Source organism: Melanotaenia boesemani, chromosome 17 (genome assembly GCF_017639745.1).
Source record: "Melanotaenia boesemani isolate fMelBoe1 chromosome 17, fMelBoe1.pri, whole genome shotgun sequence".
NCBI classification, from domain to species: Eukaryota; Metazoa; Chordata; class Actinopteri; order Atheriniformes; family Melanotaeniidae; genus Melanotaenia; species Melanotaenia boesemani.
This window is the reverse complement of record NC_055698.1, coordinates 9,150,059-9,177,084: the sequence shown is the minus strand read 5'-3', so window position 1 is coordinate 9,177,084 and position 27,026 is coordinate 9,150,059. Positions and strand designations below refer to the sequence as shown.

At 39.8% G+C, this 27,026-nt stretch overlaps 1 protein-coding gene across 2 annotated transcripts; it reads right to left on the bottom strand.

Moving 5' to 3' along the window:
- Positions 1-7,384: 7,384 nt before the first annotated feature.
- Positions 7,385-26,422, bottom strand: LOC121656930 (SNF-related serine/threonine-protein kinase-like). Of its 2 annotated transcripts, none has more exons than XM_042012166.1 (8): positions 26,179-26,422; positions 22,922-23,294; positions 22,397-22,615; positions 20,643-20,889; positions 14,416-14,557; positions 12,148-12,360; positions 11,836-11,970; positions 7,385-10,062 (listed from the first exon to the last, which is right to left on the bottom strand). In XM_042012166.1, the coding sequence occupies exons 2-8, from the start codon at positions 23,042-23,044 to the stop codon at positions 8,760-8,762; spliced, it is 2,382 nt and encodes a 793-aa protein (XP_041868100.1). In that variant the 5' UTR covers positions 23,045-23,294; positions 26,179-26,422; the 3' UTR covers positions 7,385-8,759. The 2 variants fall into 2 exon arrangements, with proteins under 2 accessions (XP_041868100.1, XP_041868101.1); XM_042012167.1 differs by having other exon boundaries at positions 22,922-23,159.
- Positions 26,423-27,026: the final 604 nt, after the last annotated feature.

The following is a 27,026-nucleotide window of genomic DNA, read 5'->3' as shown; positions in this document are numbered from 1 at the left end:
ATCAACATCTAATCAAGTCAGTTGTTATTTAACACTCATCTTAAATAAGTCATATGCACTTTGGAGAATAAATGGTTGAACAAATTAATGTACTTATGTGGAATGAAAGAAAATAAAAATGATGAAGTTTTTTAGGAAGAATAAAGTGTACTAAATGAATCTCATTTCACCCCTGATGATCTCTACCTCCAAAGCTCCTCCTTTTGATCATCATATTGACCTCATATCAGCAATACTCCACCTTTCATTATCCCATATCACATTTACCTAATCAGATGGATGGCTGTGGTATCCTGATGGGAATTTAAAAGTCCTTCCCACATAAGTTGTTTTCCATTTATTATGACTCATCTTCCTACACTTTCATATATTTATTTCTTTATATTGTCACCACTTTGTGGTAGTTAATTTGTACTATGTCCCTTACACTTATTTGTTCTAAACACTTATTTTGTTCACAAGTTGTTATACATTAGAAGAATAAGAACTGTATGTTTCTATGTATTGCCATGCAGCAGTTAAAATAAACAGTTAAATCACAAGTGTTTATTTTAACATGCAACATGTTATAGCATTAAAATACAGTTGTTATGATGTTGATTGAGAACAAAAAAAATGTTTCTTTCATTCATTTTGGTAATATGATGTAACTGCTCTGAAGTTATTGTTGTCATATCATCCAATGATTAAACTCTGGATTTTTTTTGCATTATTGGCATCCTTGTGTTTGAAAATCATTGTAAAGGCAGCTGCTGGAGGTCAGTGGTTCCTGCTGCAAAGCAGGTGAAAGAACAACATCAGATAATCCAAGTAAGATCCAAGAAATCCTCATGTGAAGCATCACCTCTAAGTTACAGATTTAATCACATCAAGTTTCTTACACAATGTCCTTATACTCAGATACATCAAATTATTTTTACCCTGTAAATAAAGTTTTATAACCTTGTTTTTTTAGGCAGCAAGTTTGCATATACATATATATATATATATATATATATATATATATATATATATATATATTAGATTTTACATAGTGTAGGATCAAAGAAAAGATTTTTTTTCAACATTTTAGGCTAGATCAGTGAGTTATTTTTCCTTTAATTAAAGAAAAAAACTTTTAAAATGTAAAGGTTTTGAGCACAGTTGAGGTTGATGGTTTTTACAAAGATCCAAGGCATTAATTAGTTTGTTCTACTCTATAAAGCTTCCCCAGTACAACTTAAACAAACTGAGCACTAAAACTGAGCAACAAGTGTTCCCCATGAATGGCTGTTTATTATTTTAGAAACAAATGTGGATTTTTCTTCTTCTTTTTCATTTTTCTTCTGCCTCTATGATGAATATCCTCTATGGAATCTAGCTGAAAACAAGTTTGGGTAAGATTACAAACAACCCACATCATTATCAGTAACCCATAGAGTTAATGGGATGTGGCTCAAGAGGAGGCTCTCCACCCCCACTGATGTCCCCACAAACACATGTAGCCAGCCTTTTTTTCTGTTTTTACCATGTTTGCCTGGATGACAGTTTTATCATCCAGGCAAACATGTGAGAAACCCTCATGTTCTTAAAAACTTTGTGGTTTGACATCCTGTTTTGTTACAGTGTTAGATGTGGCTGCATCTTTGAACTGAGTTAGCCTGCTGTGTCCTGCCTCCTACGTGTTCTTTCTGTTTTGTTTTGTTTTTCCCCACATCCATTTCCTTGAATTTTGCCCATATTCTTGGTTGTATAATGAAAGTTTCACAGCTTTGTTTATTTATTAAATACTTGTACTTTTTTGGTCAGCTTCATCTCCTGTTTCTCTTGCTTCAGTGTGTCACAGCTCCTGAAATCTGACTTTAACTGAATGTCCATCTCTCTCTATGAGTGTACATGTGTCTGCCTGTCTCTCTTGCTTGACCTCTTACTTGAGCAAACACAATGTTTCCGTAAAACTCTGAAAAAACCAAAAGCGAAAGCATATATGCTATATAAGGAGCCATATACACCTCTCAAAGTTAGAATTTAAAAAAGAAAAAATAAATAATCTGATGGTCAAACAATAACTGTGTACCCAGAGATCAACTATATGTTTGCATGTGTGTGTGTGTGTTGAGAGGCTTTGCTCCTTGCAGCAGTTTTACCAGCAGCTCCAATGACAGCCTTGTGGCAGAAGTTTACCCGCTACCTCCAGCTCTACTGACAGTCAGAGTTAACGTCCTGCTGACAGACAAATGCTTCCAGCTGCAGCTTGACCCACACAAATACTAGATACCATAAATACCAGCATGAACATACTGATTAGCAATTAACTGTATTGGTTCTGGTGACTTGTCTTATCAGCATGCTGTATTACTCAAGACTACATTGCACTATTGTCATTTGTGTGAATCAATAGCTCAGCATCATGATGTGAAGTAACTTAACCAATGAAACACAAAATGCTTTCTCTGGTGTGCAGTGATTACCTCATATATATATATATATATATATATATATATATATATATATATATATGGGTTGTGCCAGAGTTGGGTTGTCACATCAGTACACCAGCTTTGCTCATGTCACTGCATTCATATATTAGTTCTTAGGTTTAATTAAATAACATATTGTAGGTATTTGTGTTATGAAACTCAAATCCACACATAATTCTTAATTTTTTTCTCTTCAATTGTTTTTAAGATTTACTGCATAATAAAATTAATGCTTTCACTGGGTTCATGATAGAATCAGGACATGTTGTGTAGTATCAAGTGCACAAAAAAATCTCAGAAAACTCAAATTTTAAGTAACTCAGTAACAAATGTGAAAGAAGATAACATTCAGATGCAGTTAAATATTTAGAAATATCACAAAAAATTAAGAATGAAAATAGAAGCTTTTAAATATTTTGCAATATTTTGCATTCACCATGTGAAGTGATGGTGAATGAGTGTTACAATAGGGAATGCCCATGCTGTGATTTCCCACAGGCAGTAGTAATATTGTTGTGCAGTAAATGGGGCAAAATTAAGAATATTAAGTGGCTGACACATAACATGTACTTGCCAAAGCTATCTACTGATCTGGCTAAAGATAATCTGGTGATAGGAAATGAGAAACTGACAACTTAAATCTAATCAGGCCACAACCCGCTACAGCTACTGCTTTAGTTGGTCATTAGCACTCAAGCTGAGGCAGTTGCTGATTATAGAGGGTTTCTGGCCACAGCATGCTAGTTGCCATCACTTACATGCTAACTCCCAACATGCTTATCACTAAATCTGAGCTGAAACTGAGTATTTTAGACAGAAAATGACAAGAAGTGGAGTATAAGAAAAAATATCATTAAAGGTTGTAACCCTACCCTAATACAGCCCCCAAATTAATCACACATGTGTAGCTCAGCACAAGCTCATTAAATTGTAGGAAAAACTCATTTGCAAACCCAGCAGAAACAGAACAATTAACATTCATCTGGCTTATTGTAAGTGGAACATTAATCATCTTTTAGCTGTGATTTCGGCCTCTTACACCTACACATCTGGTGTCTTAGCTGCTAAATGCTTCATTTCCAAGCTGCTTGCTGTTGGTAGGGTGGGTATTGTGCTTTCCACTGTATGCAGCTGCTGCCTGAGGGATCCACTCATTGTTTACTGCTGTGCATCCCAAGGAGTAAGTTTATTCATACTGTCATCTGAAATAGTGTTTTGAAAAAGAAAAAAAACTGTTTTGAAACAGCTGTATAAATGTCAGTTTACTGTTAAAGCACACTGACATGTCTGAACCAGATAACTTGTCTGCTGCTGTTAATGTCGATGGTGTCTTCCTGCCACTGTGCCAGACTGGTCCCATCTATACTAAACATCATCCTGTGTAAACACTAAAAACACTAATACATGGGTTATGTGCTTGATACCTTTCCATATAAAGACAGTTTTAGAAATGTGATAGTCAACATTGCAAACTAAATGAAATGGCAAACCAGGGTTGCATTGGACAATGCTGTGAGATCATGTGGCTGTGTTATGTTGCTACTGTGAGACAGATGTAGGTGGATGGCCAGATCTGGTTCCAGCATGTGCCTTGCTGCACACATGATATCGTCTCTCTGACACATTATCCTCAGTAATCTATTCACTGTTTGAAACCCACATGACAGATTTGTCTCCTGCACATTTTTTTTTTTTTTTGTCTGTTCTCCCACGTGGCCTCACCGACCCATGCTTATTTGGGTGGAGGCGTGATTGCACTTGGCATCATGTGTCTGAATGCGAGCATGGGTGTGTGTATGGGTCACACAGGTTCACGCGACAACCCGAGAGCTCATCTGGTCTGATCTGATTTCCTCCCAGCTGCCTGATGTGGAACACTAGGCCAGATGTTGGAGAGATTAAAACTCCCTGCAGAATCTGAGGGAGATGCGAGGGACACCATTCAGGAAAAGGAAACACTCACACATACATACAACAGGACAGGTTGTTTGCTTTTGTTGGCAGGATAGCATGTCATTTTACCACTAAGAGTGTAGTTACTAAAATTATGTCTTTATCAGATGCACTTAGCATGTAGGTTAGTTGTTATCTGGAGTAATTATGTGTGGGAAGTGGAGCATGAGAGCTTAATGAAAAGGTTAAGTGACACATAACTGAGTGTGACAATTCTGGCATGAAAAATCATAACAATGAAGTATCTATGTAATTAGTGTACACAAGATGGCGAGAAAAAACAACAAAATAGGCAACACAGTGGTGTGGTGGGTTGCACTGTTGATGCACAGCAAGAAGGTTGTTAGTTTGAATCTTAAGTGAGGAATTCGTCTGTGGAGTTTGCAGCTTTTCTCTGTGCTTGTGTCTGTTTTCTCTGGGTTCCATGGAGCCCAAAAAAGATGCATGTTGGGTTATTTGGTAATTCACATCAGTGAATGTCTATGAATCATGAATGGGTGGAACAAAAAGAAAAAAACTATTTTCATCAGCAGTGGTTAGAGTGGCCCCAACAGACAATTTCTTCCATTTTTGCTGGCTAATCAAGTTGGCATAACCTTACATCCATCCATCCATTTTCTATACTGCTCAGTCCAATCCAGGATCGCGGGAAAGCTGGACCCTGTCCCAACAATTAACAGGTGAGAGGCCTGGTTTACCCAGGATTGGTCGCCAGTCCATAGCAGGGTGGTATAACCTTGAGTACTTAGAAAAGTAAAAATGTGTTGAACAAATATGACCAAATATAACCTAATTATGTCCTGTCATGTGCTTCAGTTTAGAGAAGATTTAGCCCATTTTTCCGTAGCATAAGCCAGATTTATCTCTCAGATGATGGTGGATCATCTTAGGACTTTTACTCGCTGAATCCAAAATGTTAAAACAAGACAGCCTTTTATGTCCCGAAATAAATTTTGCCTTTGACATCACAGTGTCTGCTGTCTTTCATGTTGTTTCTATCAAATTCTGATCCAACCATTTAAATGTTGCAGGTGAAATGGAGACTCGTCAGACCAGCAACATTTTCCCATCTAGTCCAGGTTTGGTGAGTCTGTGTGAATTGTAGCCTCAGTTTCCTGATCTTAGCTGACAGGAGGCACCCGGTGTGGTCTCTGCTGCTGTAGCCTATCTGCTTCAAGGCTGGATGTGTTGTGTGTTCAGAGATGCTGTTTGTTGCAACAAAAACTTTTTATGGTTCCTGTTGCTTTTCTATCATTTCCAACTAGTCTGCTAATTCTCCTCTGACCTCTTACATCAACAAGGCATTTTGGTCCTGACAAATGCTGCTCTTTTTCCCCATCATTCTCTGTGCTTGTGTGTAAAAATCCCAGTAGATGAGCAATTCTGAAATACCCAGATCAGCTGTCTGGTACCACAACCATGCCTCATTCAGAGTCACTTAGATCCTCTTTCTTCCTCATTCTGATGCTCAATTTAAACTTCAGCAAATCATCTTGACCATGTCTATATGTCAAAACGCATGAGTCGTGGGCCTGTAGTTGACTGATTGTCTTGACAAACAATAAACATGTGTGCCTAATAAAGTGGCCAGTGAGTGTAGCACTACAATTAAATCATCTGAACATTTTTTTAAATAAACTAAAAAGTAAAATAACAGCATTTAGCTCTAAAGTAATTAATAAAATATATAAAAATATATCCTTCATTTAGTTTAATATAAAACATGGAAAAACTCATTTCTATGGGTTACCTTTCAGGGTACATATCTGACATTAGTTTCTTTGATAATGGAAATTAACCCTTTTTTCTGTGTGTATGCAAATTCTGTACATAGTTTAAGCATCATCCAATCTATTCCAGTGATTAGTGATAATAAACAACATGCATACATTTCCATTTATATGCTGTTGAGGGCTTTAATGAACAAAGGGACAAAGGAATATTTGAAGCAGAGGAGGCTCGTGCCACTAACTTGATGGGAGACACTCATACTTAGAAAGAAACACATAATCCAGATTTTCCACAACACATCTTTCCACAGGCCTTTTGGTTTGTCCCAGTGATCTTTAGCAAACTGCAGAAATGTTCTTTTAAAGAGCAGTGTCTTTCTCCCTGCAGGCTTATTAACATCACTGTGGTTTACCACTTTCTGGATGGAGTCATTATGACTAAATTAGCCATGGTGAACGTGACCTTTAGTTCATTAAAAATGACAAGCGTTTCCTTTGTGATGCTGAGGACATTTTGATCTTGGAGTGGTGGATATGTTGGCCAACCATTCCAACAACGAACTTGGACAGGCTCATTTTCTATGCAATCCAATTGTAGATTGCTGGAAGCAGAGGGTTCCTTCACTTTACATTTGCTTGGATTGGTGGGAACACATAGGTGGGCAATGTGAAGTTCAGTATCCTGACCAAAGATTATTTGATATGTAGATTGAACAGGTTGAGGATCAGAACCAGCAACCTTCCAACTGAAGGACAACCTCAGTTCAACCTGAGTCTCAGTCACTGAGGTAGCAGTGTGGGGTTCAGTATCTTCCTCTAAGATACTTTGATGTGTAAACTGGGGAGGTTTTGGATGGAGCGAAACACTTTCCAAACCTCTTTTTCCTCCTCAGCTCAAGGCTGATGAGCTGCCACCTTTTAAAGTTGATCAATAACCTTTACGTTTCGTTGTGAAGCACACACTGATACATCTCTGCTCTTTAAATAAAAAAAGCACACACACCTCATTTTAACTGGTTTCAAACTTCACCTTCATATTACCTGCTCAGCCTCAGGGCTCACATGCTTTAGGCACTATTACAGCTACTGAATTACATAAAATGTCAAGGAGTTCACAAACCTTCAAACATCACTCAGGCACCCTGCAATCTGTAGATCTGCTCACCAATAATCAAAAACATAATAAAAGAAAAAGCAGTTTCATGTCAACTATCACTTGAGAAAAGTCAACAGACTCTAGTCTTCATTCACATAATTTTATTGTAATAGATCTCTATCATATACATACATACAGTACAATATGCTCAAGACAGATTTTATGGCACATCCATTGTTTTACATTTTGTAGTCGCTGGTATTGCTGTGAGGTTACAGTAAAGTGACCATTTGAATCTGTTACTTAGTTTGATACAACAGGTGGTTTCACCTCGGTGGGTTAGAAATAAGGTTGCTACAGCAAAACACATGCACTGTCAAGTTATATATTCCACTATGGGTGGGTCACAAATCCAGTTACACAGACCAACACTTGAAAAGAGGGGTGGTGTTCTTCTTTTCTGTTAAAACCCCTTGATTGTTGTCTTGGAATACGCTACAACAGTGGCTACTGTGATCCTGGAAAGCTACAGGACGTACATGGTTTTGGTTCGACCCGGTGTTTGATCTTGTTTCCACCGAACACAAATAGAGCGGAAACTCTGATTTCATAAAGCTGCCATTGCACGTTGAGTGGAGGTTTAAAATCTGTTCTTTTAACACCATCAAGCACTTTAACCCTGGGTTCAACCAAAACCTTGAATATCCAGTAGGAATGAAGAACAATGGTCTCTAAGGATAAGCATTCAGGTCTATACTGCAATACGACTTTACTGTTAATACTACAGGTACAGAGTACTGCTAAGCTATTCACATATCTACAAACTGCTTTCGATCAACAGAGATTTGACAAGTGAGTGTGCATTTTCTTTCTGCAGTATATGTTCAAGATAAAAAAATAAAACAGTGATGGACTACAAAATTTTGTGTGCCACCATCATGCATCAAGTGCAGTTGTCTGTTTTCACCCTGTATTTGTCCTCATTTGAACGAAAACAGTCATAACTTAAATCTTTCATTCAGATAAAAAAAAAGATAAAATTATTGTCTCAAAAATAATTTAAAAACTAAGCTCATAAAAACACCAGAGTAGAACAAAAGGATATGTAACATGACACTAAAACTGATCTGCTTTCCCTCTTTAACAGCTTATTTGAGTGATACAGGTGTGAACATTGTATACTTACAATATAAGTGCGTAGAAGTAGAGTTGTAAGCACCTCTAGTATGTGCCTCCTCTCATATATGAAATGCCACCTCAAAGTGTTCTGCTTAATCAGCTCAAAGTGCTTCACATAATTACACCAAGTCTCCCCCATTGAGACTTTTTGTGTCTATTATTGTGCAATTTTGGCATTTAGACTTTCCCCTAGCTTTCCACCATTTAGTGTTAATTAAAAAGAAACAGCAAAACAAATGAACAAACTGTAAACTCATGAGACAGTGTTCACAGAACTGAAAAAAAAGATGTGTGACTATGAGAGTTGGAGTGTGGAGGTGCACAAGATGACACAGCTTGGGCCTATATGACCTGGCAGCAGCTGTGTGGGGTGGGGGTGCAGAGAAGACCCTCTTTGGGGCTTCGGTGAATGTTGACAGACAGAGTTTTCTCGTTCAGAGGCATCTGCATTACACGGTTCTTCATGTTCCTGTGGTTTTCCCTGGCAAGGTCTAGCTCTCCCAGCCTCAACGTTCCCGAGCAGGGGCCATCCAGCAGTGGATCTCCCAATGTGTCTCCCAGCGGGGGCTGGTGGTAAGGGTTGGCCCTGGGTGAAGGGCCACCCAGGAGTGAGACTTTATCTAAGCTGCCTGTAGAGCCACCCATGCACATCCTCCACATGGGACGGTCCTGGGAGTCCCCACCAACACCGCCGCTACCACCACCAACGCCTCCTCCTCCTCCTCCTCCAGTCAGGTTGTGGAACTGAGTGCTCAGGCACAGGCTCATCAGCTTCAGGCTTTCCACCAGCCCACTAGCTGCTTTGGCTGTTCCCTTACCTTGGCCTGACCCTGATCCTGGACTAGTACAGTTGGAGGGACTGCCCTGTCCTGTCCCCCTTCTTTCTACATCATCTTCCCTCCCTTCTCTCTCATCCTCTGGTCCACCAACAGTTAAGGTGTCAGATTTAAAGTGACTTTCTGTCTCTTCATCACTTGTCTCTGAGCTGGGAGTGAAAGTGGCAACAGGTGCTGTTACACCAGCAGCTTTAGGTGATGACATTAATGTTAAAGGTGACGGTATTCTAGAGTTCAGATTGAGGCTGAGGCTGGGTTTAGGCGGACCAAGCCCATGCAACTCTCTTCTTTCGTCCTCTTCCTCATCCTCTTTATCTTCCTCGTGGATCTGATTAAGAACTGGGGCACTCATACGTGATGTCATGCGATTACCGGAAGATGTAGATGACGATGAGGAGGCAGTTTTGCAACGAAGTACCACTTGGGTAGGCAGCGTAGAGGGAGGCAAACATTTGTCCTCTGCCCCTTCTTCCTCATCCTCTTCCACACTAAAAAGACTGGGACTACGTGGCTTGCAAGGGCCCACGGAAGCTAGAGAACCCAGCCTGAGGGGACTGGAGTGGGGCTTTGCCAGAGGCCTTAGACCCCTCTCCTGGTTCTGTCGTGCAGGCTGCTCTTGACTGGAAGCTGAAGTGTGGTTCTCCTGTCGCTGATTGAGGTCCAGCAGAGCTGTTTTGGGTCTGGGACCTTTGTGGAGGCTCTCAGCACTACGAGCAGGGGATTGGGGGCCCCCTGGGTGCGACATAGCTGGACCTCCTAGACCATCGCTGACATCCTGATGAACATCCACTCTAGTGGGCCAAGATTGCCTGTAAAGGGTTACACATAATATTTAGTGGTTTTAACTGAATTAACTGTTTATGTTAATGTAAGTAATAGTAAGTGATAAATATTACAAGAACAATTACTTTTATGCTTTTGTTCATTCCAAAATAAATTAAATAACCTATCCCCTCTTAAACATATTAATAACATATACTGCATAAAGTCAGTGCAGCATAAAGACTGAAGGAAGGAGAAACAGGATAGTCCAGCTATGCAGAGCTAAAAGGATATCTGTAATGTAATGACTATCAAATAATGGCAATAATACAGTATAAGGGCAATAAAAAAAAAACACGTAAAAAAATAATAATGATAGGCTAAATGTTTCTAGTAGTAACTCTTCACTGACTGTTTAATTAATACAACAGCATGAATGTAGATATCTAATCTTTGGGTGTTTTGACTGACAATCTTTTTTCATAGAGTCAAGCTAAGTTCTAATCTTTGTTTAGCTTTGCACTTATCTATGATAACTGGGTGTAGTTTAGCATTTACTACATGTACGCATGACAACTCCTTGTAAGAAAATTAAAAAACAACAACAAACAAACCATATTTTAGAAACAGTCATACTATATCTTCTATTAGAGAATATCTATCATTTAGATAAATGCTAAGCTAAAATAGTTAGCAATATTTTCAACAGGACATAGTAGGGCTATGTGGTAACCTTTGTGTCCACTCAACCCTAAGCTATGCTAACTAGCTGTTGGGTGTAGCCTAGCATATTAGGATCTGTCAGTTTTTTGTTTTGCCTCGCCCCTCCTCCCCCCTCCTAGCTCTCCTGTGTGGATGATTATTGGACACAGCTGTTCCTGATTGTCTCCACCATAAAGTCTGAAACTGCTCTTCATTCAGCGCCAGTTTGTCTGCTTACCAGCGGTATTGTACATTCATCTAAAAGATCAGTTTAGTTTTTTTCCTGTTTTTTGTCTCTCTCTTTGTCTCTCCCCTTTCAATCAGACCATGCGATTTTTTTTTTTACTTGGATTCAACCCAGCATTTAACCACCAGGCCATCTAGATTTTGGAAGGACTACAGCCACTCTGCACCATCACAGCTCATTTTCTAAACTTGACCAATTTCATTTTGTTATTAAACCATCATTTCTGTGAGGTCCTTGCTGCCGTCCACCCTTATTCTTAACACCAGCATTTACTGGACACGCATGAGAGCTCCTACTAAGAAAATGGAAAACTAAAAGTATTTTGGAAGCAAACATTTTCCTCAGAGTATTTAGTGCATGTAAATAAAATGCTTTGCAATATTTTCCACTGGACATGGGCAGGCTAGGTGCCAACCTTTGTTTCCACCCGTTACGCTAAGCTGCACAAACTGGCTGATGATGGTAGTTTATCATTTACTGCATATATGAGAACTCCTTGCAAGAAAACAGGCTTATCCTGTTTATTCTATTAAAAAGCATTAAGATAAAGATGTTCAGCTTGAGTGGTTGAATTTAGAGCAACACTTATCACAAGGATGTTATTAGATTTTCTTGGGGGAGAAAATGCATTTTTTCATAGTTTCGCCATATGTTTCAAGATATTTCTAGTAAACATCCCTGACAGGGTTGCTGATCTGCAACCTCTCAGTCTGTCCTTCATCCCCTGCTCAACTAAAGGGCCTTGTCTGTCCATCTTCTGTCAGACTTGCTTTCTAGAGACTGACAGTATGCAGCAATGCAGAGGCAGCAATCTGTCTGTCTCAGGAAATATTTGTGAATTTGTGTGTGATGTGTTTGGGTGTGTGTTTACCTGAACTGGGCCTTGCTGGGGCTGGGCGATCGTGTCTGGCTGTGCTGCTCCTTTTCTTGCCTCTCCCTCAGCATCCTCTCCGCCAGCAGGAAATAGGTGGCTGTGATGTGATTGTACTGGTTTGACTCCAGAGCCCTGAGACAATGGTAACAGTATCAGCCTTAATCCCACTAAGATATCAACACCTATGGTAGATCAGCACCAAACCTGAGCATGAGCCAAAAAGGTGGGATAGCAGTAGAGACTGAATTTAACATGGCAACAGTTCAGGATTAATGCATTTGTTTGTGAGTGCTAGAGTAGGACACATACTCAGTAATGGTGTCTCTGTCTGCAATGCCTCCCAACACCAAGCGTTGGATGATGGAGCCATGCTCCTCCTCAGACACGCTACGATGGGACACCAGAGGGGTCGACAGCTTGGTAGCTGGGGAGGGGTCAACACCTTGAAGCCATTCATGCCCTTCGATCTGCTCCAAGGTCGCTCGTTTCTTGGGGTCCCTCTGCAGCATATGACCTATCAAGCTGGAGGGGTAATAGTGGAGATTATTACTGTGGCCAAAATGAAGAAACATTTGGTTATTGCTTAAAGAAAATTTAAAATAGATAAACCATTCATTTGTGTGGTGATGAATATCGTGTTCATGAGCTGGCAAAATTGTAAAAGATGCATTTTTGGGGGGTAAATACAGATCAGTAAGAGAGGATATGGGGATAACTGTAAAAAAATAAAGTCCGATTTAACTTATTAAGCCCAAGTTTGAACTTTTTCTCAGTTATCTCCTGGTGTTTGAGAGTGGAAAACCTCTATGTTGTCGCTGTAGTTTTTTAGTTTTTATCATATTTTCAGGTCAGGACTCTGGCTGCCACATCCCAAAAACCTGCTGCATGTTTCTGGTCATCTTTTCATGTTTTCCTGTCTCAGTGGCTGAAAATCCCCCCCAAAGCATCCCTTTCCCATCACCCCAATTGTTGTGGCGTTCTTTGGGATCATTTCTTCTACTTTCCTTTGCCAAACAAAAGCGCTTCCCTGATCCCAAGCACCTCAATTTCCATCTTATTAAAATCACATGTAACTAAAAGTTTTCCACTTCTTTCCAAGTGATTATAGTTGAAGTGGAGTCCTTCTTGATTGGCCTTCATGCAGACCAGTACTATGCACTGTCCACTGAAATAGCTGCTTTGAAATGTTGGTATCAAAAATCAATCAAATCATCCAGATAGCCTTGCTGCTAATTCTTAGAACTTGGATGATGCTTGGAAAGGAAGCTATATTAAGATTCTGCAGAAAAAGATCCAACAGTCTGCAGAAAATAATGCTTTGGGAAGCACGCCAACCCTCCAATAGAAAGATAAGCGAAAGGCAATTCCAACATTTTCCAAACTCCCACCAAAGTTTAAGCCAATGATAAATCTGTAGAGGGAATTTAAGTGATGGCAAGGAAGCTCTCCAACCTCATATAAATAACACAGACATTTTTAATAAATAGACTTATTTAACATTTATCATCAACATCTTTAAAACAAAGTCCTACAATTTACACTTTTTTATGGGGTCACTTGTGGAAAAAATATTTTTAGAAATGAATATAAACTAGATATAAATATTTGACATAAGTAGGAGTAATTTGGGGCTTCGCTGCCACAAAGCATTACAAAATAAATGAAAGCCTTGTCTGTATATTTAGATGTACTTTTGATTTAGTATCTAAATAAAGCGTTTCCTTTATTTAGATATAATAATGCACAGTGGTAATGGCTGTGACAATGGAGAAAAACAGCATTATCATAATGGCCATCATCTGCACATGGATGAAAAGGATTTTGTAGCCACACAGCTAATGAATGAGCCAGTGATTGTGAGAGCATTTGCTATTAATAAACAGCTAATGTAGGTGTCATTTTATTGTCCTGGGTCTGTTGTGATGGCTTAAACCAGATAGTTTTTAATACCCTTAAACCTCTATTTGCAGATAATTTCTTTTTGTCTCAACAAAAGCTGAGCTGATAGGACAAAGTTAATTATAAAACTAAACCTAAGAGCCTAAATAAATCCAGAACTGTTTGCAGATGTTCACTGGTTTAAATGGTTCTCACAAACAGGGGGAAGTGCTGTTTCCTCAAGGTCGCATGGGAAATCGACTTGTATACAGGTTTCAAACAAACAACACATGAACCCGGACATGCGCCAATGTTTGAAGTATTGTGTAAAAGTCAACATGGGCTAATGAAGTCCTGAACAAACACAATAAGTGTTCTCAGAGCTGCAGCCATTCAAAATGTATTCAGCAAATATTTGTTCCTGCTCTGCTTCGATGCATGGTTAAACCCCCACAATGTTAAAAATAGAGGGCCGGTTGTGAAGGGTGCATTAGATACACTTAACACAGCACCATATCTCTGGTGGAGCAGCTCACTGCAGCACTGAGTGAAAGCAGGACAACGGAGAGCAGCAGAAGGGAGACCGCACCCTCTCTCTCTTTGCTCTCTTTTCTTCACACATCTATAAACATGAAATATGCAGTACCTGCAGAGTACTCCGTCCATCCGTGTGGGTTTGTGTGCTTGGGTATTACTCACTCTCTGCATGCATGGGAGATGTGCGGAGGCACTGTGTATTTGCAGTCCATGATCATAGTGAGCGTCTCGCTGTCGTTAGCCTCCTGAAAGGGGGGCTGACCGCAAACCAGCATGAAGAGGATCACCCCCAAACTCCAGATATCTGTAGAGACAGAATACTGTCAGATCAAACAAAAAGTGGGGGAAAAATGTAAAAAATATGACTGTTCTACTAAATGAACCACGAGTGTCCTCACTGCTTAGTGACCTACATTTTAAAATGGAAAAAAAAAAAAGAAAGAACATGAGCCGTCTCCGCCTGAGTTCAAATGAAGCATGAATCACATTCTATCAGGGCCATTTCCATAAACATGTGCAAGCTTAGGACACATCTGTCTAACCAAGGATGAGGCTCTGCACGGCCTGCCTTCCTGCGGGCAGCGCCATGCCCGCACAGAAACACGCATGCATGCATTCCCGCTTAAAAAGCGCCTTCCCAGAAAACTGGGTTAACGTGTTCATTCCTCAAAGCTTCACACAAATGGTAATTTTAGGGAACAGCACTTTTGGTCCGAAAAGAAGCATATTCTTGCTCAGGGCTTTCACTGCTGCCCTGGTCAGCCGGTTGCTCCACTGACACACATCCAGCATTCATATACTGGCTATGAACAGAGAGACAGAGCACATTTGGTGTCCCATTAGTCAGAGTTTTGACCTGTCCTCAGTAAAAGTGACGCAGCATTTGTGCTTTAAAGAACCAGTGTGATCAAACTACATCACCAACTTTAACGCTTACGCTAACTCTTTAGATGTCTTATAATTCAAATAAAATGTGATCTGAGGCTGCTAGCTAGCCCCTCTTCCTATTTAGCTGTGTTTCTAAAGAGTGTGGTGAGGTTCCAGTTATTCATATCTGCCTCATTTTCTCCTAGAAGGACTAAAGAGCAGATTGGAGTCTTTTTTAAAATTATCCCCAACCAATAACTTCTATGTTAATCTGATTCTGGAAGTAAATGATGCATCAACTGCCACCTGACCGGGAACAATTGACTTTTAGATTGTTAGCAACAATGGAACAAACAATATTGATGCACACTTATTGGATAATACAATGGCATGAAGAGGTTTTCTAATGCTGTAAGTAGTGAGGTGAGCACAAGATTAACTGATTCAAATCCAAATATAAAAGCTTTATAAATATGTGCCTTAAAAAAAACCAATGACTCTGCTAATCTGCTCTTTATCGCTCAATAAATTTAGGCAATTGATGCACATTAAAGCAGGGGAGGGTTTATAAGAAGACAGGAAAGCATTTACTGGTAGTTATACTGTCATTAAGAAATGGCTATTAACAGAAATGGTGAAGGTCCAGATAAGGTTTGGAGCATCAAAAGCACTTTACAAGAGAACTGCTGGGAGGATTACCAGAAAAGCAAATCAATGCTCCTATTTGACTACAGAAGACTTTTAGTAAGAGTTAGCCAACTCTGCAGTAGTGATGCACTCTTCCTGTGCAGTGACACCTGCACAAATATAACTTAGATAAATAAGTCAGCAGGAGAAAACCTGCCAAATGCAACATTAGAAGCTTGCAAAGTAAAAGCATTTGTGAGCAAAGATTGTGGAGAACTATGAAGCAAAGAGGTGGATTGATCTTGATTTAAGCTCATGTTGTAGCCACAAAACAATTCCAGGGTTTCACTGACACAATTGGTTTGGTTAAATGTTAGCAAGAAATTTATGGAGATATAACATTTTTTAAAAAAAAAAGCTGATAATGAACAGTGTTTTTTTCTTCCTTAACTTTAAGTCTTTTAAAAATCTGATATTTTTTCTTTATTTGGCTGTTCCTAATAAAAGAAATTCACATATCTAATATTTCACTCTCGTTTCTTTTCTGTTTATATTCCTTGGAAATATATCTGCAGCTCATCAGCTAAACAGCTCACTGTGTTCAAAACTGACTATCTCTGTTTGGACAATTTATCTGAGCTCTGCACAAATATTGTTAAAAATGCCTGCAGCTGGATGTTTTGCTGTGAATAGATGAAAACAGTCAAGTTTAAGCTGTAAAAAAAACAAAACCAAGAGCTAAGACATGCAGTATTCCTCTGTGGAGATGAAGGAAACAGCAGGGTCACGGGGAGAGTGCCTATGAGTTTGTCTCTGTAAATGACATTGTTTGCTGTGAGCATTAATTTGATCCATTGTAGCATTAAAGCTGTGGGGTTGCTGCTGTTGCTTAGCAAAGATAATAGTTTAATCAAGCAAAATGGGCTTTTTTTTCTTAGTTTGCAAATAAGCTGCTGTGGAAACTGTTTTCTGCAAAGACAGAAAAAGAACATGTACCAATTATTAGCTTGTCAAAATGTGTGCATTTATTTCTGTCCATCAATCCATCATAGAGTTTCAGTGGATTTACCATCCTCATCATCCTCATCTTTGATTTAATATTTCTTTGCATCACTTCAATTTTCCAGGCCAAGCTGGAAAATTCAATCTGTTAAAGTAAACGTGTTGGTTTACTGTGTGTTCTGAGTATTTATTACTCTGAGGTTGTGAGGCAGTGCTTCATGCTGCTGGTGGAGAGAGCAATGCTGCTGCAGTCCCCCTCGCCGCTTTACCCCCTCGCCAGCGTATCCTAGCAACCGCCACCCTGCCTCCTTCATCACTTGCGTCAGCCGCCCGCCAAACTTCCTTCCTGGATAACTTTATTTATAAACCAGATGGCTGACACATCTCTGGATAACGCTGTTCGCATCACTCGCATGGTCGCATCACTTGCACTGACGACACTGACTACTTAGTGGTGACAGCTGGGAGTGTAAACATCCTCTTTTTGTAACCCTGCAAGTCATATTTTAACACAGTTGTTTTCCTGAGAAAACCAATAAGCAGTCCCTTGTGTCTTGACACACTTAACCCTGTAGCTGAGTGGGCCAAGCTCAGCATCCTGTCCTGTTTATCATTATGCAACATGATTTGCTAAAAAAAAACAAAACAAACAAAAAATAAAAAAACTTCTATTTGTGTATTTTCATTATATACACATGTACCCTGGATATATATAAATATATTGCATAAGTTATTATTTCCCAAATGCAGCTTGTGTTTCTTAAAGATGAAGAAATCTATTCTTAACTTCTATGTAGGCCTGTCACGATAACAAATTTAGCTGTACGATAAATTTTCTCAGAAATTATCGCGATAAACGATAATATTGCGCAAAGCGCTAATGTGTCATTTTGAGACCATTCTCAACTAATACAATAATAATAATGCAAGTACACATTTTCAAAGATCAATAAACTAAATAAATAAAAGCGCCTTTTTCACATAAGCCGGGACGCCGGCCCAAAAGTAATGCAGCCCACTGGGAATCCTCCCAAACCTCTCGATTAGCCGGCATTGCTCTTAATGTGTATTTTGTCAAATACGCTAGTGTTAACCATTCCCGCTTCTTATCCGCCGATAGTAGTCGGAGGACACGGGGGAGATCCGTCCTCTCCAGGGCCGAAGTGGAGTTGGCTTCGGGGTTAACTCCCAATTACTCTCTTCTCTCGCCGCTCACGGCGTGGAGCACCATAAAAAAAAGGAAACAGCGGTTGTGCTGAGAAACGGCTTTATTATAACGCACCGTTATTGTTTTTCCTGACTGTTCTGCCTAACCGCTCCGTCTCTTCTCTTCACACCTTTTCTTCTTCTGCTACTCTCGTTCCTCATAAGCTCTTCTTCTCCTCCCTCTGCGCTCACGCTCACTCTCACGCGCACTGAGCTGCTGGATCGCACACACAAAGTTAGACACATCGCACAACACTAGTATATAGGCTGACTCTATTTGCGTAATGTGCCTGCGGATTACAGGGGTTATTACGGTAGACCAGGAAGTGGGGGCTTTGTACTGACGTCGTAAGCTAGATGTGTGTGTTCTGCTTACATGTGGGGAGCAGCGAAATGATAAAAGAGGAGGTGCTTGCATCTATTATTTCTCCATTCGACTTATTTACATATTTCAGCATGAGAATCGGAGGTTTAGCGCGAGAGCGTGAGAAGCCACTTAAATGCGCAAGTCTCACGGCCATTGCGTGTTGGCAGCCCTGCAAAACAAATGCGGCTTACCGGCTCGTGCTGCAACATGCTGCAGTCAAGTATGACACCAGAGAGATCACTCCGCAACAAACCAGAGCGTTGAGTCGAAATACGCCATAGTGAAACCTATTGTCATACACAGTTTATGGTAAAGGGGGGACTAATAAAAATTATCGCGGCCGGCAAACTTATCGTGCTCTTATTTTCTTATCGTTCAATTAATTGACTTATTGCTTATCGCGACAGGCCTACTTCTATGTATACAAGACAAAAGAAGGGAGCCCACAATGAAGAACATTAACAGAAAAAGAGAGAAAAATAAAGTCACACTGCATGATGAAAACACTCACTCCTGACCCATTTGGCATATTAGAGCAAGTCCAAGCCTGGTTGTGTTCAGTTCAGTTCAACTTGGAATTTATCTGCTTCATATCACCTTATTAATATATCTCCTTCAAATTCTGGACACATTTCTGGATCTTACTCTATAAATTGAGAAAATAAATGGATTTAAGGAAAAGTTGATCATCAGGAAAATTATCAGCAATTTTCATAAATAATAAACGTCATTTTTAAGTGGATTTAGCATGGATTATCTTTATTGAAGTGAGTTATTTTTCATTATGAAAACACTTAAATTCAGTTCAAGCTTGAGTACAAAGAACCAAACACTACATGTAGTTTTTTCTGAGCTTTATTTAAAGTTCGGAGTGTTCGGGGCTCTGATAAATGACTTCTGTGCCATCTTAAGGACTGATTCACATCTCAATCTTCAGCACTTCCTTAAAGACCAACAAATTCTAAACAGGTCCAGCTTTTGATAGCTGAGAGAGGACATCCTCTTTATCTCTCCAACAAACTGGGCTGACCGCCACCTGGCACGCAACCAGAGAGCTCCACACCCTACAGCCTGTCAGCACATATACGGTATAACCTCATGCCAGGTAACTCTCAAGTCCAGAACATCAGGATGGCTGGGCTCCATTTAGCCTGCTCCACATCATTCTGCACTGCAGATACAATCGCACGATATTACATCCCGGCTGGGTGGATAATCCCAGCAATCAAAACATCATCATCTCAGCTGAATGAACAATAACACTGAGGCAGTGCAATAGCTCCAGAGAACAAAATACATGCACACATGCACTGAAAATGTCCACAAACAAGAGCTTGGACAGACCTCACACAATCATACAAAAGCACACATGCAGTCAAACAGGACTGTGATTACTTCACTTTGAAAATATGGAAGCTGCCTGGTACAAAGGAGAGCGAGCGAGGACAGGCAGATGGAAATAGCCACAGCAAATCCACTCAGTCAGAAAAACTGAAAATGCTCCCTCTCTGCATTTTCTCCCCCTGCTTTTCCTCTGACGCAGTGGCCTCTGGGTAGACAGAAGGACTGCTGATTCCTTTTTCTTGCTGTCTGATTTTCCTCTTCTTTTTTTTATGCTTCTCCTCCCCAATCTTCATGCTTCTGTTTTGATTTTCTTTCCCCCATTACAATTTTATTTGATATCCAAGTACTGCTATCTCTGAGAGAGATGGAGGGGTGGTGGAGACACTGATGGTGAGGCTGCTTGTGTGCACCAATTACAGAAGAAAAGAGTGCTGAGGAGGCCGAGGAAACCAATTTCAGCCCCATCTGATATCAGATTTTACTAAACGGGCCAGGTTTGTCAGTAAAAGTAAACTGAGGATAAGAATATGCTGCCGCTGTAAGACTGCAGTGCTGTAGATCACCTTATTTCCATGCTACCTGGTATTCTTGCTTGTTCTGGACTTTGAACAGCTCATCTCCTTACATCAGCTGGGTGATAATGCTGCAAGTGTGCCAAGTTGTCTGCAGGATCCAGCCATAAAGTACTGTAGGTCATATAATACTTTATTGTTATAGAATAGCCATAAAGTACTGTAGGTCATACAATACTTTATTGCTAAGCCACATCAGTTTTAAGAGCGTGTGAATGTGAAAGCATCAGTTAACCAGACTGGTATGCACAAGAGGACAGAACTGTAGTATACCATGCTCTGCTGCTGGGATTGCACTTGACAGACTGAAAATGAAGCTGTAAGAGCTGCCCAAGTCAAAATAGAGTAGACATCTCCCCACTGTGTGACCCAGAACCCAGTCTCTGTCAGTTTTTCAGACTTACCCACAGCGGGAGCATCGTACTCGTCCCCCAGCAGTATTTCAGGAGCTGAGTAGGCCAGCGAGCCACAGGAGGTGTTCAGGTTTTTCCCAGGCTGAAAGCGATTGCTAAATCCAAAATCTGTGAGCTTGACTACACCTTGCTTCTCGAAAAACACCACATTTTCAGGCTTCAGGTCCCTGTGAACTACATGCAGCCGATGACAGTAGGAAATGGCGTGGACAATTTGGGCAAAATAACACTTGGCCACCTTGGAGAAGAGAAAAAGCAGAAATAGGAGAAGTCAATTTTATTACTATCATTAGTTTGTCTGTCACTTAATCATTCGCTATGGCTCACTTGACAGCATACTCGCTAGACCTGCTTTCTACTTACTCAAAAGCAAACAGCAAACCAATCATGCTATTGCTAGTAAGCTAGCTAGAAAATGAAAAACCCACTTTTTAGGATCATGACTTTTAGACTTGGACTAGAAAATTCTTGAATATTAGACTCCAAATAACTGTTAAAGTTGCCAAATAACTAATAGTAAACAAGCTTAGTAAATTTGTCGTGGCAACTTAAAAGGGATGTTAACTGTGTATGTTCTACAGTGGGAAACAGAATCACGAATGGCTGAATGGTAACTGAGCAAAAGAAGTTATTAACAACTCAGTTTTTGTACAAACAGTACAGACATTAAAAATATTTTTATATTATGTAGTTTAGAGGTGCTTTTTGTCATCTTTATTCAGAAGTAGACTACCTGTAGGCCCCGTTTTCAGTATTTTCTTAAGCTAAGCTACACCATCATCAAGCTACATACGCCTCAGGATGTTATTCCATAAACAAGGTAAAAGTTTCAGATAAGTAAGTAAATGTGCAAAAGTGATCAATGTCAGCAAAAATGAGTTGTAAGCCAGTCTGAGTATATTCTGATTTTCTCCAACATCCTGACCAGTTAATGTCACTCATTCAGAGAATTCTGTATATCTGCTCTGAGAGCAGCGAACCAACAAGGTGCAGGGTGTACAGGTGCAGCTGCAGACATTTGGAAGCCAGCCAATCGGTGGAAAGTTGGCTTTGAAAAAAAATAGAGACAAATCTGAAAGTTAAATCTTTTTTTTTTTTTTTTTTTTTTAGATACAGGAGGATTTTAAAATCTGCATAGATGGTCTGTAATCAAAAAGATTTATGCTGAACTAAAGATTATTTTCACTAAGGAGTCAGTTACGCATACTACACAAACTCTTCTGTTGAGCTTACAAACTAACTCCAGAGTAGAACCGAAGTTAATGGAAATATCACTCTGTACCAGTAATTGAACATATAAAGGAAGTAAAAAGCCTGTTAACATTGCAGAATTTGAGAACATTGTATTCCTGTAACTCCCTTAACTTGTAATATAGTAGCTTTCAATGTCACAAACTTCCCGCCTGGTGCCTGGGATTCATTAACTTCAAGTCATCAGTACACACAATGTACTGATGTGCTCATAACTACCTTTGAACTGTCCTTCAATGCTTTTCGTCATACTTTCCTCCACTACAAAATTAATAAGTTTGTTCCTAGGAGAACAGTTCCCATCCTATCCCAGGATAATCAGTATTAATATTATACCCTTATTGATTCCTTTCTCTTTCCTTATCTTGAGGCAAGTCCAAGGTCAGATGGCGTTAAAACAGAGCAACCCTGCACTGCTACAAATATCCACATTTATCTGCCCGTTAAAAAGATGGTAGGCTCTTTGTTCATGTTATTGCTTGCGCCCCTCTCACCTCTTCACTGAGGCCTCCTTCATGCTTCATGATGCAGTCGTACATGTCTCCACCATCGCCCAGCTCCAGGATGAGGTAGAGCTTGGTGGCTGTGTCAATGACCTCGTAAAGGCGCACCACATTGGGATGCTGCACCATTTTCATGCATCGCACTTCCTGGAAAAGGTGACCCCGGGCCACTGGGTCTAGCTTTGTTTTGTCTATCACTTTTACTGCAACCTGGAAGAGAGATGAAGCTTAAATTAAACTTTAGCAGACATCTGAAATCGTTTAGATGTCTGTCGAGCAAAAAGTATTACAAGTATTTAGCCAAGTCACGTTTGAGGCGTCTCCAGAGACAACTATAAAACCATCATGAGTTTCTAATCACATTCCTTCACAGAACCCAAGAACAACCCAATCTGTTGGCAAATAAATCCAATCAGACTTTTCCAAGTCTGTTTCCAAGAATTAGAGTGTTGAAACTGATTGTTTGACTATGAAGACATTTAGGCCTTGGCACCAAAACACTGCGCTTGTGCATACCTTTTCCCCAGTAAACACATGACGAGCCAGTTTGACTACAGCAAAGTGACCACGGCCAAGTGTCTTATCCAGGTCGTACAGCCCAGCAATCTTCCCATCATGATGACGTTTGAGCCCTGCCATGTCCGCTGGCAGGCAGGTGAGAGGATCGACCTTCTGTCGCCTGATGGTCTTCAGTCATCAGTTCTCCATCACCCCCTGAGAAGCTTGAAGTTAGATGAAGTTTGTAGTGGAACTCCTGTTGATTACAGGCGTAGCTGTGCCACTTTTTGAGGTCACTTTGGGAGTTTATAGTTAGATCTCCGGCTGGTTAATGGTCCTACTGTGCTGCAAGAGTTCAGCTCAATTCAGTCCCATCTTCTCATGATCTGATCTGTAAAAGAAAATAGTAAATATGAAAAAAAAAAAAAATTTATTCCAAAATGTAACAATTGTCTCTGCAATGAAGAACTTTAGAAGAAATCCTCAAGCCCTGTAGCTGCTGGTTCTTGTGGAAAATATTAATGTTGCACATGTAAAGAGAAGCTAACATGAAGAACAATAACACACTGATATTTCATATGTGTAACATTTTCCATGGTCAAAGTCTTAGTTTGGTTGAACCCTGAACAGCTGAGAAGGCTGCCATTCAGTTTATTTGCAGGTATTAATCAGAATATTTGAAAACGTGCTGCTGATCTGAAAGGAACAAAAAATCCACTAAAAATCTTATTTCTAATCAAGGTGGTGGGCTAACCAGACAGCCTATTTTCACACATTTTGAGATGACACGATAAGATCATTTTAGAAGTAATTGTAAAATTGAGGCTTTTTCATCTATTTTTGTCAGTATGAAAAGATTAAGACAAGAAACTAAAAAGATAAAAGAGTACAACCCAAAACATGACTGTTGTGAAAAAATGATTACTCTACTTTTTACACTGTATTATGGTGATAATACTGGTATCTATGGCAACGGTTTGTCTGAGAAGTCATATTGTGTTAAAACACCTATGAGTTCAGGAACTGTTTTTTATTTTACCAAACAAGTTTGTCCCGGTGCTATGGTCCATTTTTGCTCGACCTGGAAGTATTTAAGTGGCATCTATGATGAGTTTGTTCACTACTCTAAATAAGAAAAGGAATAAGACCATCCTTCATGGGAGACAAGTAAATCAGCCCATCTTTCAATATTCAAACCTGGGTTTTTACTATAAAGCTGTACAACAAATTGTTTTGTGTCTTTTCCTTAACATTTTCATTTCTAACCTTGATGATTAAGTAATATTTATTTGTAATAAAGCCTCAACGAAGAAAGTTTGTTTAAAAACAACCAGGCTTTGATTTTTTTAAATGTATTCCTAAATATTTTTTTTGTTTTAGCTCTGCTATGTTACAATTTTGACTAAAAAAATAGTTTTATAAATAATCCTCAAACATGTTCTTGTTTAAATTACTGAGACATTTAATTTTTTTTCCGTCTACTTGTTTGTGAACTATATTTTAGATTATTTAAACTTCAACCTTCAATGGCTTTCTGCTATATTTTGATCTTTTCATTAACACATCACACAATTTGAACAAGTTTTGTTCATAAAGGATGACTAAACTCTACTCTACTGATTCATCTCAGTGCTGCTTTGTTCACATATGACCCTCCACTATGCTCATCCATGTGCTCCCGTCATACAGTACGTTGCTTCACAACCCTGATTGTGAAACAACGCCTGCAGGGTAGGGATGCCATTCCACTTCCAAGAATCTACCTGCGTGCCAAGAGCACAGCAACGGCCCAAAACACACAATGTACAGGCAAAGAACATTCCATGGAGGTGATCCTCACATAGGTGTGCCCTCCCATCTGATTCTACAAACACTAAACTAAATAATGGTTGCCAGGAGCACACCTAGAAGCATAATTAGATACAAACAGAAAGACCAAGTTAATCTATAATCTCTTGGAAGTTGTTGCTTATTAAATTAAACTATGAAAGCATCAAAAGGCTTTTTGTTGGATCCAAAGTTAGAGGACTGTACTTGTAAGAAAAGCATCATATTTTCTACTATCTGAGGCTGACATGTCCCTCTTTCTCCTCACTCTCAAGCTCAGACTCACACATATGCAAAAGTAATATAAACCCCGCTGAACCCTACACCTCTTTGACAGTGACAACATTAAGGTGTTGATGTTTCCAGAAATTGAGGCGATGAAAGGACACAAGCTCACACACACAGCTCTGATGACAGGGCAGACCAGATGAGATCAGTGCTTGCTGCTGGTGCGTCTTTGAGCTGCTGACTTGGCCTCATTCAAACCTGGTAATCATCTACGACTGGCTGATCTGCTCATCTAAATCTAGACCTCTACTGTACCTCAAGCGGGAGCGTCTAATCGCTTGATCAGTTTAAAGCAGGCAATGGATAAAATTACAAACTGAGACGAAAGCTGGCTAGTTTAATTACCAAGCCAGTTCTCTCCAGTCTTTGTGAACACAACATACAGAGCATTTGTGTACCAGTCATCCATGCAATGATGCTGCTTGCATAACTCTTTGGCGTAGCTGGTTATGTATTGATTTATGAGATAGTTGTGTGTGTGTGTGGACAAGCAGAGGCACACAAGTACACATATGAGGTCAAGGACCTGTTTTAATAGCTGCTCTGCTCATATAACTTTTGAGAGATTCATGATAAGAACTGCTAAAAGGTCAAATCAGTTTCCTGGTATATTTGATTTTGATATCAGTGTAGCAAAGATGCCCAGTTTAGTTCACAGGCAAACACTGAAAGAGCTTTGCAGGTCTACTATTTCATCTTGTATATGCCCTAATGCAGGATTATAAAGTTCCATCAAACAGTTAAACTTACTTTCATAAAAACACTTTATGTTCCCAGATGGATGCCAAACAGCATCATCTATATGATGAATGTATCATTAAAAACAGCAACTGGAAAATTAAGAAACCTCTGTGTTCAAGCTGTTAAATGGCCATCCTTTAATGTATCAGTTGCTATTTCACAGCATCGTGCAACTGTCCATATGGGACCCCCCCACAGCCTCCCTCTGCTGTCAACATGCCTGCTGGCTGCATCCGATATAGCAAGACGTCGCAGAGAAGAGCAGGCTGCGCCAACAGCACACCGGCGAAAACTGTGGCATGATGCATTTTAGGAATATTAAAATAAAAATCAAATAAATCCAAGCCAACTTCACACAATTACAAGAGGGCCACACCACCAACCTGCACGCATGCATGTCCTACACGAGTCTGACTTACCACTGAATCGAGAGTAGCGCGAGGCGTCCTGTTTGTTCCATTTTAAGCTGCGGGAGCGTGCGTGGGCCTTTTGCTGAATTTACCGGGGCTAAAAATGCATCGGTCGTTCACATCAACGCGCCAAACGCTGGCAGTAAACCGGCTGCAAATAATTCCGAGTCCCCGTGGTAATCTGTCTCACCGTCAACTCAAGCCCTGTCTTCTCCTCTCGCTCTGGCGCTATCAGCTGCGCCAAGTAAACACAGGTAACCGGAAGAGGGTCTGTGAACTTTCAAAATAAAAGCCTGCATCAATTGAAACATCAGTTTTTTCATAAACTAATCTTATTTTCTTTTTTATTTAGTAAATAATATTGAGTAAATCTAATTATTATCTTGTTGATTATGCGGTGCTGTAAATCAAAACCCTGCCCTAAAAAAATACATCCCGGAAAGGTTTGTGAATTATCTCAGCCTCAAGATGCTACTGGTAACAACAGCTCCAGAGACGTACATTTAATTTCATAAAAACAAGTCATACACATAATCTAAGGTCAGAAAGTTAAATAGTGTCACTTTAAAAGTAGAGCTAAAGTCACTGAATAAGAGAGGTAGCTTTGTCTCCCCTTCAGGAGACTAAGATTCTGTGGAAAGTGGTCTATTCTATCATTTATTTCCAATGTCTATGCATGCCACCAGATGATTAAAATGATCCATTCATAGATTAAATCGGATATCCACTAAGCTTGTATTTTGAATGGAAATTGTATACAGTTTCCGGTCTGGTGTCTGTGAATGACGCTCCATGTTCACTGCGCATCTCTGACGTCAGAACTACGCTTAGAGAACGGCGTGTTTTCAGGTTCATGA